The following is a 19,568-nucleotide window of genomic DNA, read 5'->3' as shown; positions in this document are numbered from 1 at the left end:
TTGTTTTGATAGTTCACAGTTTTTTTTATTATTTGAGCTGACAGAATTATTGGAAGATGAAGAAAATGGGGTACTAGAGTTGGGGGGGGCATTATATTTTTTCCTAGGAGATGTGTCAGTATGACAGGTTTGGATGAGTTTTTTGAAATGAATCTGTACTTAAGTATGATACTCTTGTTTTATAAAATAGAATCTCATTAGCTCTTACCAATGGTGACCTTTTTTTTTTTTTTTTTACTAATATGTTGACTAATTTCATGCCCATCAGATATTGATGAAGAGTTTAAACGAGAGCTTCGAAATCTGGTTCCCTTGCTCCTTGCCCCAGAAAATTTGGTAGAAAAAGAGATAAGTGGATCTAAAGTCACTTGTAGAGATCTTGTAGAATACTTTAAGGTAGGAAAATGCTTACATTAAATGACTTTGTGTAAGTTAGAAATATAGTTGACTTAAAACTCATTTGTATGTTATAAAAATTTCTCATCTGTATTTTAAAGCAATTAGGTAAAATTTATAATTTTTTTGCCTTGAATTGGATGTATCAATATTTTAGAATATTTAAGATTGTAGCAGACAACATGTATCTTCTACACAGTGATTTTATTTGTTTATACAGTTACCCTACTTTTTCTCCAGCCCTGATATGCACAGAAGAACCATTCATAATATTATAATACCACTCTATCATTTGAAAATGATAATAGATATTGGGAGCATAATTCTGCATCTTGAGCTCTCATAAAAAACCTCTCAGAGTCTGAGTACTTGATGAGAGCCTTTGAAAGTTATCAAAAGTGGGTTCTGAGCTCAAGTAAATTATTCATAGATTTTTTTTCCCCCCTCTGCTCTCTAGTCTTTATAACTTGCTTGCCAGAGCAAGGCCACTGTTGAGGGTTGTGATTATTTGTAGTAGTTGTAGATGGATGGGAAAATACAGTTAATGAAAGAGGGCATTTTTGTGTTATTTAATGGACACTTGATCACTTTCATACTATCTTTGTTTAGTTATGAAATAATTTAAGAGTCAGATGAAAGTTGAGATGAAAGATTCCTATATGGAACTTACTTAAAAATTTTCATCTTTCTTACTCTTAAACCACAAAGTAAAATACTGAGTTAAAATGTTTTGTTACATATTTATTTGAAACATTGGCAGTTTGGCAGTAGGAGAGAATTGTGGATTTCTTTTCATAGAGTAGATGGCATTTTATATGTAACTTTAAATATGAAACAACTTTTCTGCCAAGTTGAAGTTATATTTAGAGATATTTCTCTAGGATGTTATTTTGCAACACACATTTTTAATAATGTTGAGAATAGGGTTAACTGTTGGAATGAAAGTATATGATTTTTAAAGCTTTGACTTTTCCTTTTAATAATGTGAATCATTTTTCTATCTAATGATGTTTCTTTGGGGATATGGAGCCAAAGTGCATAACCTATCAATATAATGAGTCTTCTGTATTTTTAGGCTTACATTAAAATTTATCAAGGAGAGGAACTTCCACATCCAAAGTCCATGCTTCAGGTAGTGTGTATGTTGTACATACATTTATGTATGAGGGAGAAAAAAAAATCTGCTTTAGAGAGAAATGCTGGAAATGGGGTGATGCTTCTTTGCATGCAAATGCATTTTAGATACTTAAGGCATGGGTCCTGAAGTTTTTGAGTTTTTGTAACTACAGATTGCAGACCTTGTACCCACACAGTACCTTCATAGAAATGAAGGTCCTTGGTGCTTTCTCTTCAGTTGCTCAAGAAATGTAGGAAAATTTCTGTTTTAGAAGATAGCTTGATGTGGGCCTTGCTGAACCAAGCTGCTTCTGTTCTCTGGGTCTTTGACAATGAATGTTGTTTGAAATAGGCTTATTTTCCTCTTTATTTTAATGAGTGACAGCTACTTCTAGTGATTATAGTTTTTTTTTTTTTTTCTTTCTTTTTTTTTTTTAAAAAAAGGTATTCTTTAGGGGCAATGTTATTTTAACCTGTTTCATTTTTTAAAAAACTGCTACTTTGGGCAATTTCCTAATTTTATAGTGGATTAAACTGTTGTTTCATAAAATCCATGTAGTAAACAGTTTTGTGGATTTAAAAATGTATCCTGTGTCATACTGATTATGAGAGAAAGGACCATATGAGTATTCTTAATTCTTTGCACCTGGAGATGGGACATATATTAGGGCTGTATTTATTTAATTCTCTTGTAATTTCCTGGGCATATGTGTTCTATTTTACAAACTCACTTTAACAAATCTAAACAAAACAAAATTAGTCAGGTAGTCCTATTAGAAGCAGTTACTATATCCTTTATAATAGTGTTTCCTCCATTAGAAGGGAAAACTGGAAGTTGATAATATTTTTCTTGGACTTGGTCACTGTACCTAATTTATTGTCTAAATCAACATTTACAGTCATCAGATATTTCACATAAAGTTGGCACATTTTACTTTATTTTTTAGGCAACAGCTGAAGCCAATAATCTTGCTGCAGTAGCAGGAGCAAGAGAGATCTATTGCAAAAGTATGGAGCAGGTTGGTGACTGACATTTATATTAGCACTAGAGTGAGAAGATTTTTATATTTAAAATCATTGAACCAATTTGTACTGCTTATACATTGTCACGTTACATCATTCCCAAATTTTCTTTTATCATCTCTACTGGAAATAAACAAGATTATAATTTCCATCGTTAGAGTGCAGGATGAGAGTAGTAAGTTATTACATAGACTGCACTAAAATATTTTTTGACACATGATTCAGAGTGCTATTATCAGTAGCTTCTGATGTTAGTAACATTGTCCTAAGACCAATAGCAATTTCTGTGCTAAGCTTGCTAATTCAAATATTCAAGTACCTTTTTTATGTGTTACACCTCTTAACCCACTTTCTTGCCAGCAGTCTTTTTTGGTGTATTGCTTACAGATTGTAGTGTAATTCTTTTTGTCTTTATTGGTATATAGTTAATTGGGAAAATTTATTTTGCCTGAGTCAGTTAAATACATAAGAAATGCGTGGGTTATGATTACGTGTGTAGTATTACAAACAAATTTAAAACTAAACCATGTAGATGGTTTAACTTCACTGATGGAATTTCTTTCAAGTGCGACTTATTTCCAGCATGTAATCTGTCCTACTGTCTGCACAGGTATGTGGTGGGGACAAGCCTTACATTGCACCTTCAGATCTGGAGCGAAAACACCTGGATCTTAAGGAAGTGGCGATTAAACAGTTTCGTTCAGTGAAAAAAATGGGTGGAGATGAATTCTGCCGTCGTTATCAGGACCAGCTTGAGGCTGAAATTGAAGAAACCTATGCAAATTTTATAAAGCACAATGATGGCAAAAATATCTTCTATGCTGCTCGTACCCCTGCCACACTGTTTGCGGTCATGTTTGCTATGTATATAATCTCAGGACTGACTGGCTTCGTTGGCCTAAACTCTATAGCCGTCTTGTGTAACCTTGTCATGGGGTTAGCACTGACGTCTCTTTGTACTTGGGCATATGTTAAATACTCTGGGGAGTTCAGAGAAATTGGAACAGTGATTGATCAGATTGCTGAAACACTATGGGAACAGGTTGGTATCTATCTTTTGGTTTTTCAGTGACTAATCTTATCCTTGTGGCTCCCCACCCCTCCTCCAGTCCCCCATTCCCCACCCTCACCCCCAATATTTCCACACCTACTTTTTCTTTATATGGAGAATGGCAAAAGGATATTTTCTGTTTTGTTGAGATGCATAATCTGAATATATATAAACTGAAGTTTTTTTTCCTTTAAAGTTATAGTGTGCTTTGGTTGACTTATATCTGTAATACTCTGGATAGTTTCTTAGTTATAGGCCTGATTATACCAGACAAGTGGGCAGGACCAGAGTCTTTAAGGATTCCCCCCCCTCCCCCCCTTTTTTTTCTTTTTTTGAGAAAAGAAAATATCAGTGCAAGAGTTATGAAGGTAAGGAAATAAGTTTGGAAGTAGAGTTCTTCTGAAGTTTCTTACTAGGATTGATAAGAAGCAATGCATGCCTATATTCCAGGAAAAATGGGTGATATTCAGGTCTTCATTGCCTTCCATGAAGATAGTAGTGGTTTACTGATGTACTTACTACAAAGAACAATCTTATAGGGAATTCTTACAGCGAATAATCTTTGACTTCTGTACTATGGAAATGCTAATGAGCAAAGCAAAGTACCACAGTGAGCCAGCTTTTCTTAATCATAATCTGTTGCCTCAACCAGAATTCAAATCATGATTTTTTACCTCAAATCAGAATTCAAAGTTGGGCCTGACAAGTATCTACTAAGGAAAGCCTTGTTGTGTATCAGCCAACTGTTGTCTGGAATTACCTGTGTTCAGAAAATTCCACTTAAGGATATTGTCATTAAAATGATCATCATGAAATACCTGAGCATCATATCAAGAATGAAAGCTACAGTTATTACTGATGGACAATATAAAAGGCGTTTTCAGATACCATTTCTGGGCCAATGAAGTATTGGGCTTATTTGAAGATTTAAGATAAATTGGGTCCATGCTGGTTTTGGTTTTAAAGTCAAAGACTGAAGACGTTGATTGATGCTGATTTTTCTACTAATAATGTCATTATTATTTTATACAGTGACCCATTATATTAATTTGAATTTTATATTTCTTTAGAGAAATGCTCTATTCAGATCTGATTTGGAAGCTTATGTCTGGATATTTATTAAATTTTTATATCTTTAAAAAGTTCATTCTTTATATTCCTCTGATATGTTCTGACAGAAGATGGATTAAAAGTTATCACAACCTAAAAAAAAAGGAAAGCTATCACAGAATCACTTAAAGTATTATCTACTTTAAAAGTGTTGAATCATTATTAATTTTCTGCCACATGGAATTTCAGTAATAGTACAGTGTCTTCTGAAAATCAGTCATCTCCAGTACAGCACTGATTCTAGGATTTTAGAGGTGCCACAATCACAAAACAAGTCAACGGAAGAATCTAAAGTGTGTACAGTTATTCTTAGTATAGTCGAGGTAAGATGATCAGTAGGCGGAAGGTCTGTGCAGTGTCAGCAAACCTTGTCTAAATTTTTTTGCATTTCTCTTTTCTTTTGCTTCAGAGGAGTCCCAGGAAGGTGAGAAACTATGAAGTCTCAAGTTTTTATAGTCTTAATTAAACTCTTTAAATTCAAGGCCCTCTGAGTCATTCTCCTAACGAATCACTCCATGTTTTAGGTGTTTTCCAAACTGTTCGAAGTTACTAGACGTCGAATGGTTCATCGTGTTCTTTCGTCAGCACAGCGACAGAGACTGTCATCCAACAATAACAAGAAGAAAAATTAGACAGTATTTTTAACTTTTTTCCCTATCTGAAGTGTTCACACTTATACATGTAGGACAATAAGCAGGACCGTCTGGGCCGGTCTGCATAAATGCTGTATACATACCAGATTTGATGCTGCATATAGGGTATGGAATTGCACATCCATCTCATAGGAATTGTAATGGTTTGAATAGGAGGAAAGTAATTTTTGTTACATTATAAAATGTCTAACTGCATTATTTGTAGCATCATAACTTTTTTTTGGGAGAAGCATCTTTTTATTTCCCACATTCCTGGTTGTTTTCTTCATTGCTTTGAATTGAATTTTTATATCTATTTTTATATGTAACTCTTTTTTTACCTCATGTTTTTATTTGTTTTGCACATTTCTCATACCACAGGTATTGAAGCCCCTGGGTGATAATTTGATGGAGGAAAACATAAGGCAGTCTGTAACAAACTCTATCAAAGCAGGCCTGACTGACCAGGTGTCTCATCATGCCAGATTAAAGACAGACTGACACTTCATCTCCTCATGGACTCCACTCTCCCTTTTTTTCATGCTTGCTGTACAATGAGAACTCAAATAAAAATAAACCAAAGTTTACAATCAACTGTAGAAGTAGTTTAGCATAACTGGCTTCACAGATGGCTGCCACAGAGTGTGAAATTGTTTGTTGGTTTTAAGCATTCTGTTCATGGCTCCTGAGACATGATGATTGGCTGAGGAGCATTAGTTTATCATGCACACTGGTGCCATGTTTAATTCTTTTTTTTTTTCTTCTTCTTTGATGTTAGTGAAATTTGTCTTATGTAAAAGGATATTTCAGGGAAATATTTTAAGAAATCTATTTAGAGTCTTTTTAACACAGTGTCCCATTGAAATTTTAATTTTTAGAGAAGTTATGAATCACTGTAGCAAGATTCAGATTGGAATGACAATGAAGCCTTTATTGAGCCACGACATTAAAAGTATATATTGCTTTACTGCCTTCAATACCAGTATTACATAAATGCATGTATCAGAAATTTCACAGAAATTACACGACAACTCTTGTAGCTGAGAAAGTGATTCTGAAGTGTACATTTGTCTTGCCTTTTTAAATTTATAAACCTGCCCTAAAACGAGATGCATATCTCGGAAACTAAACTGTCTTTGTGCGGTTTAGTCTTCATGTACATAAAATATGCCATTAATTTTATTGGGGGAGAAATTCCATCCAAAAATGTTGCCTACAGCCATGAGTTAAGAGTGTCTGTACAGTGTGTAGCTTTTATTTTCTGAACTCACAGATAGGGCATGTATATGAATTATAAATATATAAATACAATTTTGTATTAAAAGTTTTGTAGTTTATGGCAAAATCTGGTTCTGTGGTAGGCTAATGAGTACAGTCCCTGTGAAGGAATGTTTGTGGCTCATGTCAGTGTATGAATGCATAGACAATTTGAAGTTTTTGATACATTTGTGATATTTATCTTCTTGAGCACTGCAATCTCACTCCCCACCCCACCCCCCACCCTCGAGGGAATTCAATGGGAATGTTTATCGTGACTTTGTCCTCTGTTGCATTTTAAAGTTATTTTCTGTAATTTATTTTCAGTACATAATTAAAAATTTGTTCCATATATAAAATAGAACTTGTGATTTTTTTAAAGGAATTCTTCAAATATGTATTCCATTACATAAACCTATTTGTTTATACTGAAAAGAGCATGAGTGAGGAACACCCATGTGAGAGCTGTAAGCTGTTGTACCTCGAAGCTAAGCTTGTAAACAGTTATTTTTCTGTGTCTGTCTCTGTCAGGGAAAACTTGTGATTAGCTAGGGGATTTATTAATTTTTGTTTCTCTCTCTTTTTTCTGGTATATGTAAGGCTAACATTTTGCAGTACTTCTGTAGCCTTTTCTGTGAACACCTGTTTAAAGCACCTAGTTTGGTTTTTAAGTGAGGAGAACTCAGATGTTGAGTTGCATGGCCGAAAGCTCAAAATTTACTCTGGTATATATCTGCCCCCTCCCGCTTCAAATCCTGTTTTTATATGGATTGTGTTTGTTTCCATCTATTACTACACTGCTACCAACTCATCTGTTCTTTAAGAGAATCCACCTGAAAAGTGTCTTATTTCTTTTACTATGTTTTATGAATGTTGTGGACTGTTTTTATGAATGGAAAAAAATAAAAAGTTTGTTGTATAATAGCAATTCTTCTGAAATTAAAGAGACACAGGTAACTGTTCTGTTCTTTTTGTTTTTTTAACAAAAGAATTGCGAAATCTAGACCGTTGGATTTCTTAATATTTCTTGTTGGAAAGAGTATTTTCCCCAAAGATACAATTCTATTAAGGATTCCAAGAAAGTACTTTGGTTTCAGCTGGAAGACTGAATATTGTTAAGCAAGAAGCAGTAAAAGGGATTAAAGACAATTTCCAACTGTTTACTGAAATAATTGTGGTGTTAGTATATTTTCTGTGGTATAATTTTTTAGTAATTTATATTACAAAGTTTTTTTTTTTTAAAGCAAACTGTCTTCCTCATTAATATATAAATAACTTCTTTGGAAGAGATAGTAATTTGTGACCCTACTATTGAGTATGCCTTATATATTTCTTGTGAAAATAGTCATCCTTGCTTCATTAAGTATATTCTGCTTGTGAAATGGAGTAGCTGTAATTTTTGAGAATTTATATTATTTGTTGAATGTTCATTAGTCATTTTACTTCCAGAAATGGGTGGCTTGAGCAGTTACTCTTGCTGTAGGTGTGACTGCTGCTGGAATTTGTTACATTGTTGCATTATTGCAGGGTTAAACCGTTTTTTTGGGGTGGACTTAACTGGGTTAAGAACCTATTGAGAATATATCGTAAAATTCCAGAAAGCACTATAATGTTACTGTTAATGGTTCCCTAAGGTCAAAATGGGCTCATAGAAAGTTTTTAAGCAATTGCTTAGTCTTTTGGCTTTCCAGTTAGCTGTTTCTTTGCCACTGTGGGTTGCCTGGGTCTGTTGCACACATTTTTAGGTTTCAGCAGTTTCATTCTTGGCGTGAGGTTTTTTTCCCTACTTTGACCAGGATTGCTCTGTGCACCTAAATGTTTTTCCATTTGTGTCCTAGTTGTGAGGTGATGGCGAATGTCGGCTTGGAGAGCTGGCAGCTGTTCCTGGCAGCCATCTACTTGGCCAGAATTTCCTCATCAAATGACTGTCTTGGATTCAGTCTGGAGCCTTTGTCAGAAAGGGAACTTAACTTTGGGGAATTCTTGGCTTTTGGCAAACAAAGCTACATGAGGGCTTTCTCATGCAGGACAGAGAAATGCCACCTTCTCTACCTACGTCTTTTATCAGATTTTAGGAATTTCTCCTCTCCAGATTTGCAGTTTGCTGAAATTTAGGATGAGGAATTGATCTACCCTTGACATACTTGAGGGCCATACAGCTCCTGTTAACATTCTTCAGTGAAAGCTAGGAGCTGACCAGGTCAAAAGTGCCTGAAGAAGAGTGTAAAAAAAGCTTAGGAGAAAGGGGGGAATCACAGCCTTCATATAGTCAATCCAGCACTTGCACATACATTAGTACTTTCTGTTCAACCGTCGTGTGGTAGGAAACCACTTTAAAAAAAAAAGCTGTCTCGGGTGTCTCAGGATTGCAAACCAGGATTCTGCCACTCCACACCAGGGGTTTGAGTCAGTGGAAAGTTTCAGACAGACGAGTGATATTCATAACTCAAAACTGTCTTAGCTGCATTTTAAAATTACTAAAGGTGGACAAGAAAGATTTTGTTAATACTGAAGCAAGGTGAAAATGACCCATAATACTAGGTTTAAAAAGTGGTATTAAGCAAGTAGTGCAAATCTCTCTGTCCTTTTGATTGTATGTGCCAGAGGTAACCATATATTTGGTGTGTGTGCTATGGAAAACTTCCCCTGTGCTTACTGACACATCTTTATGTATGCATAAAACATGGTTTTTATTTTACACAAAAATAGAATTAGCCTGTACATTATACATTTTTCCTATACAACACTGACCTTTTCTTGGGCTATTAAGTAATTCTTCAGTGCTCATGCAGTTGCCTTGACCCTTCTGAGGGTCGATGGGGTTTTGAGGAGAGAGCCCAGACCTTGGACCTTATTTTTTGTGCCGTTCTGCCCCCACCACAGGACTGGGGAGAGAAGAAGCAGGTACTGTAGAAAATTTGTACTCCGTTTTGTTTGTCCATCTGCTGGCTCTGGCCAGTTGACTAATAACTACTTCCTGAAGCTTGTCCATACTTTGATGGTGTGTGGGGGTCATCTGAACTGTGATTTGTGTGTGTACTCTGTCATGTCTGACTCTATGCAACCCCATGGACTGTAGGCCACCAGGCTCGTTTGTCCATCGGATTTTCTGGCAAGAATACTGGAGTGGGGTTGCCGTTTACTTCTCCAGGGGATCTTCCTGACCCAGGGATTGAACCCAAATTTTCCTGCATTGGCAGGCAGATTTTTTACACTGTACCACCTGTGCTGTTATTTAACAATTTTAAACTTTCTGAAAGTTTATATGGTGAACAATGTGGTCATTGTGGAGTAAAATGGTTCTGTAGCTACTGACAGCAGGAAAGGTCATCTAAAATGTCAGTTTAGACTTTGCAATCATAAAATGTGAAGACTAAATGCTTGGGTGACCTGGAGCTGGAAGAATACTTGAATTTAAACTCGAGAGGGGAAAGGAGATGAACCTTGGGGTTATAACAGCTTTGTTCCTTGCACCACCACCTCCAAGCTTTGTGAACTTGGGCCAACGCTTAGGTAACAGTTGAGCCTCACTTTCATCTATTAAACGGAGATAATACCTACCTCTCAGGGTTGTTAGAAAAATAGAATGAGAACATAAAATCCTCATAGGCATTCTTTTGAATCCCTTTTATGGGGGATGATATTTGTGAAACATTCCTCTGTCTTACAAATCATACCTACTCTTTACCCTCTGCTTTCTAAAGAGAATAACCATGATGACTCTTGGAGGGTGATAGTCTTTGTGGAGAAAAACATTATCAGGAGTTCCTTTCCTCAACAGGACTAAGTTCCTTGGAAAGTAGAAACATCTTTTAGCCTTTTCATGCATCTTTTAGCCTTTCACATTGTCTAGTATTTTTTTTTATACATGGTAAATGCTCAGAATATTTGAACATGGGCTGGGCTGGTCAACTGCATCCCTTCACCCACTTTCTGTACTTAAACATCCACTGTATGAGCTATACCATCTGCTGTAGATGGCAAGGTGGTTATGTGGCAAATATGGCTTAACACTCAACATTCAGAAAACGAAGATCGTGGCATCTGGTCCCATCACTTCATGGGAAATAGATGGGGAAACAGAAGCAGAGACAATACTTTGCCAACAAAGGTCCGTCTACTCAAGGCTATGGTTTTTCCAGTGGTCATGTATGGATGTGAGAATTGGACTGCGAAGAAAGCTGAGTGCCAAAGAATTGATGCTTTTGAACTGTGGTGTTGGAGAAGACTCTTGAGAGTCCCTTGGACTGCAAGGAGATCCAACCAGTCCATTCTGAAGGAGATCAGCCCTGGGATTTCTTTGGAGGGAATGATGCTAAAGCTGAAACTCCAATACTTTGGCCACCTCATGCGAAGAGTTGACTCACTGGAAAGACTCTGATGCTGGGAGGGATTGGGGGCAGGAGGAGAAGGGGATGACAGAGGATGAGATGGCTGGATGGCATCACTGACGCGATGGATGGGAGTCTGAGTGAACTCTGGGAGTTGGTGATGGACAGGGAGGCTTGGCGTGCTGTGATTCATGAGGCCACTAAGAGTTGGACACGACTGAGCGACTGAACTGAACTGATGGACCCCTAAGTATCAGTGGTTGTATTATTCCACCTTGGCCTCAACATAAGGAACCATGATTATTAACTAAACCTCATAACTGAGGAAGTGAGGGTAGGCTACCCTTAGGGATTTGGATTAACTTTAGAATTTATACTGATCAAATGCAGCTTCTTCAGAGAAGGCAATGGCATCCCACTCCAGTACTCTTGCCTGGAAAATCCCATGGATGGAGGAGCCTGGTGGGCTGCAGTCCATGGGGTCGCTAAGAGTTGGACACAACTGAACGACTTCACTTTCACTTTTCACTTTGATGCATTGGAGAAGGAAATGGCAACCCACTCCAGTGTTCTTGCCTGGAGAATCCCAGGGACGGGGGAACCTGGTGGGCTGCCGTCTATGGGGTCGCACAGAGTTGGACACGGCTGAAGTGACTTAGCAGCAGCAGCAATGCAGCTTCTTAAGTATCTGCTCTTTGTGTGTGTGTGAATGTATAAATTTATAAAGTGTTTCTGGAAAAACAAGTGCGTGATTACTTAAACTGACACACAAATTTTATTTCTGAAACTCTAGCTGTAAAAAGTCATTTCAAATTAAGTGTCTACTCTTAGATTCTTAGAGAACTGGATTTATAGACCTGCACAGTAAGGAGATAAGAGTGTCTCTAGGAATGCTAACTGCTTAAAACGGGAGAGCTGTTCTGTTAGTGTTGAAGGTTTTACAGGAGATAAGAAAACCAAATTAATACATTTAGCCTCTAAATAAAATACCGCTGGTGCTGATGTACTAGTAATCTTGGGGTGGCTATTTTAACCTCAGTCTTTGATAGAGGAGTTATCTGAGACTCACAGAGGTTGGCCACTTTTACCAAACGGTTTATAAAACCGTTCTGGGATTGGAAGCCAGGTGTACTGGCTTCAGAGTCTAGATAGCCAGAAACTACCCTCCCTATTGCACTGTTGTGAAGAATAAACAGTCCTGCACAGGCAGGGCAAGGGAGAAGGAAAGAGGTCAACAGTAAGGAGGAGCGCAGCAGTGGGCTGGTTGGGTTCCAGTGTAGGAGGTGGTTGTAGGGTGGAGAAGGATGGAGTGGTGAGAGAGAAAGTTGTGAAGACCCTGGTCAGATTATGAAGTCCTTTTACAGACCACATAGAGGGACTTGGCATGTAGATGTTAAGGATACATGGGTGATTCTTAGAAAATAAAAATGGAGGCAGTCAGTTAAGCAACGGCTTTAATTGTCTTAGTTTCTCAAAGTACGGTTTTAGTTTTAAATCAGTCACCTGGAAGTGCTTGTTTTAAATGCACATTGTTGCCCCACTCCACACTGTAATGAACTCGAATCTGTATTTCTGTAGGCCTCTCAGATCATTCTGATGTATACTGGAGCTTAATATCCAGTATTTTGAGAAGTAGGGTAATCAACTTCTGGTTTCTTTTTCCCTTTGGCAATTAAAAAAAATTTGTTTTCCTTTGAAATAGAATGTACAACCAAAGGAGCACAGGGCTTGAGGCAGTAGGGAGGATGCGGGGACACCAGAGCCCATTCTGGGATAGGAATTTGTGCCTCTGATCCCTCTACCTGACTCCTTTGCCAAGGAGGAAGGGTCTGTAAGCCAGAGATTATAGAAGGAGCAGGCCCTGCTTTAGGTACAGAACACCACCTCCACAGCAAGAAGCACAAACTGGCAGAGCCTTTGGAAATCAGACAGTTCCCCCACTCCCTTCATCCATGTAGACATACAGAAGCTCAGCTAGGGAAGTGTGTGCCAGGTCCCTTTAGTTGTGCCTGACTCTTCGCAACCCTGTTGACTGTACCCACCAGGCTCCTCTGTCTGTGGGATTCTCCAGGCAAGAATACTGGAGTTTTTTGCCATTTTCTTCTCCACTGGATCTTCCTGACCCATCCAGGGATTGAACTCATGTCTTGTATGTCTCCTGCATTGGTAGGAGGCTTCTTTGCCACTAGTGCCACCTGGGAAACCCCCAGATAGGGAAGGGCACACAACAAATCAGAGGTGAAGTCAGGACTAGGACACCTGGGCAACCTTAGCAGAGAAGTGTGGTCACAGACCTGCATGTCCGGAGCAGATCATCAGACACGCAAGTCAAGTGAATGACCCTGTGGCGACAAATGGCTGTGGTTTCCTGGTAGCAGTGTGGTCCCTGACCTCAGCGAAAGGTTGCTATATAAAGGCCAAGAACGGGATCATGGTTATGAACCACAGGACTTTTTTTAGCACCAGAGGGTGGAGCTCTCTGGCCAGCTCAGCTTCTGAAGGTTTCTCAGGAACTGGTGGTGCTGCCTGAAGGCCCCTGTGCCTTCACCTGGGGTGGGGGAAAGGAGAAGCCCTCAGGGCTGGATGAAGCCTTGTCCTGGTCCCAGCGAGGACATAGATGGTGAGAGCAGGTCAGAGTGGTATTTGTTATTAGTTTCTGGGCAGTGGGTCTCGTCTCCAACAGGAGAGAGGGCTTAGAACCGTTTTTCCTCAGGCTGGCTGAGAGGTAACCAGCAGCTCTTTGTTTTGGAAGTCCCACCAGGCTGCCATGTTGGTTAGGACAGCGGTGAACCCTAGGATGGCAAAAATGGTAGGTACTCCAGCCTCACGATACATGTACCGGAAGTAGACCGCTGGCGGCCTGCAGAAGATGGAGTCGATGAAGAGCTGCTGTTTCCGGCTGTCGGACTTGCGAGCCTCTTGGCTTACTGTGCGCTTCCTGGTCCGCCGTCAGAGTGCAGGTGAGGAGCCTGTGACAGGGAGGAGGCCCTGAACACAATGGAAGCGTTTTCGGGCACGCTGAAGTCCTCGGGAGAGGAGACGTAGGTGAACACTAGGAGCGTGAGGTTCTCCACGAGGCTGAGGCTGGAGCGGAGCTGGTAGAGCGGGCACTAGCCCGGACACGGGAGGCGTGGCTGAAGGAGTGGTTCCGGTAGGCGAAGGCCACCGAGACGTGGGGCGCCGAGTGCAGGCCGGGGCAGGGCCCGGGCACCTCTCGGCGATGGCTGAGCTCACTGACGGAAGAGAGCTGGGCACCCCACAGTGTGGGGCCCTAATCTCCTTTAAGTGGAAGAGCAGAGACCAGGACCCAGAAGAGGAAGGCGACAGTGGCCTGCCGACCGTGACCGGGCCAGCAGGGTGAAGTGGAGCCGGACCAGGGTCCCATGCCGGTCTAGCGACAGCGGGACCTGGTACCTCTTGTCACACCCAGGCTGTGGTGGCGGGGAGGCAGGTTGGGAGCCAGGAGCACCCCGGGGATACTCAGACCCGGCCCAACTCCGCTGTTTTTATACTAACTAGGAAAGCTTCCTGCAGAGAGCTGAAATTGTGTTCTTTGGAAAGGATAGCAATTGACAGTAGATTAAAAGTACATTCTTCCATATGAAAGTGAATATTGTCTCTCCCAAATTACAGACCTATTTTTAACCTTAGACCTTTTTTGTTTTTGTGTTTTCGTTTTTGTTTTTTTTTTTGTTCAAGACATGAAAGGGATTAAGTCATGACTGTACAGTAAATCCTCAAGTAATGTCAACAGTTGAGGAAAGTAGATTGGTTTAACTACCTCACCTCCATTTAGTTTTCATGCCAAAGGGAATAATTTTCCCTTCTCTTTTTTAAGTTATGAAAGTATGATAACACATTTACAGGAGACTTGGAAAATACAGAACAAGGTTACATATAGTTCCACTATATATTATTTTTTAAGATGAATTAAGACTTTTAGATGGAATTTCAGTATCAACCTTAGGCATTCTTTTAAACTGTCAGTCTGTTTCCCTAGCTTTGGACTGATTCTCCCTTAAAATACTTCCCTTGAAGAACAAAGTAGTTTTAGCCACAGCTGATCATCACAATTATCTTATTTCATTTCATTAGGGAAATATTTAAGGATGATAAGAGACTTTTCAAAGAGTTCCTTGTTTCAACTTTGAAGGCAAAGAAAAGAACCCCAGGGCTAAATCATAAAATTGTCTCAATGAATCAGCAGAGATTATACCTCTTATCAAAGTATAATCTTCAAAAAAATCAAACTTGACTGTGAATGTTTGTCAAATTCATTCACCTCCTTAATGAGGAAACTGATAAGGTGGCAAAGCTGGTTGGAAGCAGAATTGGAGAAACAGGAGTTATGTAGTCTACCAGAAAAGGTGTTTTTAAATGAGTGTGCTGAGTGATCTAAGCCTTCCAAAGTGAATAGCAAAGTCAAACCTCTAGGTTAGCAAGTCTCAAGGACTTTTATTCTTAGGACCCCTTATATTCTTAAAAACTGAGGCTCCCAAGTGATCTATCAATATTAACCTTATTAGACACTAAAACAAAAATGTTTAAATATTAGTTATAGTAGGCTCTTGAACAAGGTAGGGGTTAGGGTTACCCACCCTCCCCACAGTCAAAACTCCAGGAATCACTTTACAGTCCACCCTTCATCCTGGGTTCTGCTTCTCTGAATTCAACCAGCCACAGATTATGTAGCACAGCAGCTGGTATCTATGGAAAAATTTGTTGTTGTTGTTAGCCATTTCCTTCTCCAAGGGATCTTCCCAACCCAGGGATTGAACCCACTGCTCCTGCTTGGCAGATGGAGTCTTTACCATTCAGACACCAGGGAAGACCCTACAGAAAAATATCTGTGTATAACAGACTTGCGAAGTCCAAATCAATATTTTTCAAGGGTCAACTGTATTTTCTTAAAAGATTTTTTTCTTTTATGTGGACCATTATTTTAAAAAGTCTTTATTGAATTTGTTGCAATATTTGTTCTGTTTTCTTTTTTTTTTTTTTTTTTTTTTTTGCCATGAGGCACGTAGGATCTCAAGAAAGAAAGTCACTCAGTTGTGTCTGATTCTTTGGGACCCCATGGACTGTAGCCTACCAGGCTCCTCCCTTCATGGGATTCTCCAGGCAAGAGTACTGGAGTGGGTTGCCATTACAAAGGATCCCATTGCATTGGAAGGCGAAGTCAAGTAACTGCTAGACTGCCAGAGCAGTCCCAAAGGTCAACCATATTTTAAAAATAAAAAAACAAGCCTTTAACATTTTTAAATGAAAAATAACTTTAGATATGTTTTCAGAAAAAAGGCATTTTTACACTTTTGCAAAAAGAACACTAAACTGGCTTATCAGAAGACAGCTGAATTCTCATATCAATTTCTTCATTCACATGTTGCAATAGTTGTTTTGGTTGAAGTATATGAGGAAAATCTGACCTCACACTTACGTAGTTGGAAAGGGAGGACCTTACAGAGTCCCAAAATGTCTTGGGAAATCTCAGGAGTCCTTAGATTACACTTTGAGAACCACTACCCTTTATTAAAAAATACCCTTGGCAGGCATGTTAAACAATGCCCCAGCAGAACTTTGAAAGTACATGTTGTACTGTCTTTTGCTTATTTCCAAGTTTTGGATGATTTTTCTTAATATTTCAAAGCTTATGTTATACTCCTCTCACCAGAAACAGATTGGGTCAGACAGACCAAATTCCATTTGTGAACAGTGAGAATTGGGACTACATTGTAAACACATTTCTTTAAACAATCCCCCCAAGCAAAAATGTCTTTTTTTCCTCTCAATGTAAAATGCACAAAATTTAGAAAATATAAAAGACAATTATCTTTAGTACTTTGAACTTGTTGGCGGTAAACACTGATACCTTCTTTTTAAAATTTCCTTCAGTCTGTCATCTGTGTTGGTATATAGAATGAAAGTGAAAGTTGCTCAGCCATGTCCGACTCTTTGCGACTCCATGGTGGAATTCTCCAGGCCAGAATACTGGATTAGGTAGCCTTTCCCTTCTTCAGGGGATCTTCCCAATCCATGGATCGAACCCAGGTCTCCTGCATTGCAGGAGGATTCTTTACCAGCTGAAGCACCAGGGAAGCCCAAGAATACTGAAGTGGGTAGTCTATCCCTTCTCCAGGGGATCTTCCCAACCCAGGAATCAAACGAGGGTCTCCTGCATTGCAGGCAGTGTTGGTGTATAAAAGTAAGCATATGTTTGAATTTGAGAGCATGTTTTTTTTTTAAATTTAATATATTTTTAAAATTTAACATATCAGAAGCCTTTTTCATGACAGTAAATCATGTCCTAAGTTTTTTAACAGCTGTTTTATTTTGTTATAATTTATTTACTTAGTTTCATAATGTATACCTGACATCTTCATTCTTGGTATGTTCATAACACAGCAGTGAATAACTCTGTACCTACGTCTTTGTGGACATCTCTGCTAATAACTTGGAGACTGGGACAAATCCTAGAAATAGAATTACTGACCTGTAGAAGTCTTGTACCAGTTTACACCTCCTTTAGTGGTGTTTGAGAATACTGTCCCATCACCAGTGCTTTTAGGACCAACCCCATCATGTTCCTGTGATCCATCTACCATCAGAAAATGAAGCCATTCATCTTCTTACTGCTTCAATTACCATTGAATCCAGTAGTTCTCATTCTTGTCTGTATATCAGGATCACTGCACCCAGCCAACCCTGGAGATTGTGTTTCAGGTGGTCTGTGGCACAGGCTTCATTTTCTCAAAGTTCTCCAGGTGATTCTGTTGTGCACATAGGACTGAAGACCCTCCGATGCCTTCCTGCCCCTTCCTCTGTGCTGTCTACAGCCCAGTCCCTCTGTGTTCTCTCTTTATGTCTTGCCTTAATTGAAACTGGGTTTACTCTTGCACTCCCTCAGTAGGATGTCTCCCTACAGCCTTTTCAAGGCTGTTTTTCTCCACACCTGTGTTCTTCAGGTCCTGAAGGAGGGTTAGATTAATTGTGCTGCTGATTGAGAGTCCCTTGGACTGCAAGGAGATCCAACCAGTCCATCCTAAAGGAGATCAGTCCTGGGTGTTCTTTGGAAGGAATGATGCTAAAGCTGAAACTCCAGTACTATGGCCACTTCATGCGAAGAGTTGACTCATTGGAAAAGACTCTGATGCTGGGAGGGATTGGGGGCAGGAGGAAAGGGGGACAGCAGAGGATGAGATGGCTGGATGGCATCATCAACTCAATGGACGTGAGTTTGACTGAACTCTGGGAAATGGTGATGGACAGGGAAGCCTGGCGTGCTGTGATTCATGGCGTCGCAAAGAGTCAGATATGACTGAGCGACTGAACTGAACTGAACTGAGCTGATTGCTGATTCAAATATTTTTTTCTTCCACTAACTGACCACAAACAAACCAGCTTCTTCAGAGCTGTCAGACTTTTGCACTCCTCACCCCAACTTGCTACTGGCATTTGCCACACCTCTCTCCTTCACTGATAACTACAGCACTTGGCTTGCAGTGCTTCTTTTCTGCTCCTTCTGTGGTCATTCTTGGCAACTGTAACACCACAGAAATGACCCATCACATAGCTTAACTTTTTTCACCTCCCAAGATATCTTTTTTCCACTCCATTTCCACCTGGTCCTAAGTAGGACTATTCCCCAGTCACACTGTCCTGCTATATCCATACTGCCTCCCAAATCTAAATTTTTGACAGTTATCACTCCTAACCTTTCAACTCATTTACTCCTATATTTCCTTTCAAGCAATCCTCTGATCTCATCAAAACCTTATTCTCTGGCCTTACCACTTATTCATACATATCACACTCATCTCACTTCCTTTCTTACTCAGCTTAGATGCAGTGGTCCAGCATGACAACCGTTCTTCTCTTTTTTAAAAAATTTGGCCGTGCCATGTGGGATCTTAGTTTCCCCACCAGGGATGAAACCTGTGGCCCTGGCATTGGAAGTGCAGAGTCTTAACCGCTGGACCTCCAGGGAAGTCCCAGCTATTCTTGTATGTATATTCTTAGTCTCTTTGTGGTGTGTATACGTGTTAGTTGCTCATTCTTGTCTGACTCTTTGCAACCCCATGGACTGTAGCCCACGAGGCTCCTCTGTCCATGGGATTTTCCAGGCAAGAATACTGGAGTGGGTTCCCATTTCCTTCTCCAGGAGATCTTCCTGACCCAGGGGTCAAACCTGTGTCTCTTGTGTCTCCTGCATTTGCCACTTAAGTCACCTGAGAAGCCACAAGAATGTGGGAAGTGTTACAGAAAAAAAAAAAAAAAAAAAAAGATCAGGATGAGGAGTGCTAGGGGTGGGGAGGTTTAATTCATTAATTAAAAAATTGTGGCATAATTTACATAAGATGCACATATCTTGTACAGCTCAGTTTTCACAAATGTGCACACCTACATAACTACCACCTAGGTAAAAATATAGAAGCTTCCCATTGTTCCAGAAAGTTCCCATGTGCCCCCTTTCCATAGGTAGTTCCATGTCAATCCTCCTGTTATTGGGGGGTGGGGAACTGACCTATTTTCTGTTACTCTGTTTTGCCTGATTTTGAACTTTATCTGCATGAATTCACGCATATGTATGCTTGGGTCTGGTTTCCTTCAGCTTCAGCCAACACTGAACATTTGTGGTGCTGAGTTGTTGCCAGG

The 19,568-nt window shown here is 39.6% G+C and overlaps 1 protein-coding gene and 1 pseudogene across 4 annotated transcripts in view; one reads left to right on the top strand and one right to left on the bottom strand.

Annotated features, from left to right (window-relative positions):
- Window positions 1-7,547, top strand: part of ATL2 (atlastin GTPase 2) — a 68,000-nt gene extending 60,453 nt beyond the window's left edge. For 3 of the 4 annotated variants that reach the window (XM_018055136.1, XM_018055138.1, XM_018055137.1), the window contains 5 exons: window positions 269-396; window positions 1,472-1,528; window positions 2,460-2,531; window positions 3,146-3,577; window positions 5,710-7,547. In XM_018055136.1, coding sequence (XP_017910625.1) covers window positions 269-396; window positions 1,472-1,528; window positions 2,460-2,531; window positions 3,146-3,577; window positions 5,710-5,829 — 809 coding nt within the window. In that variant the 3' untranslated portion in view covers window positions 5,830-7,547. Of the gene's footprint in view, window positions 1-268; window positions 397-1,471; window positions 1,529-2,459; window positions 2,532-3,145; window positions 3,578-5,105; window positions 5,121-5,220 lie in introns of all 4 variants that reach the window. The other variant, XM_018055139.1, reaches the window with a different exon arrangement.
- LOC102184529 overlaps window positions 13,610-19,568 on the bottom strand; it is a 47,205-nt pseudogene continuing 41,246 nt past the window's right edge.

Source organism: Capra hircus, chromosome 11, assembly GCF_001704415.2.
Source record: "Capra hircus breed San Clemente chromosome 11, ASM170441v1, whole genome shotgun sequence".
Classification (NCBI taxonomy): domain Eukaryota; kingdom Metazoa; phylum Chordata; class Mammalia; order Artiodactyla; family Bovidae; genus Capra; species Capra hircus.
This window is presented reverse-complemented; position numbering and strand designations above follow the sequence as displayed.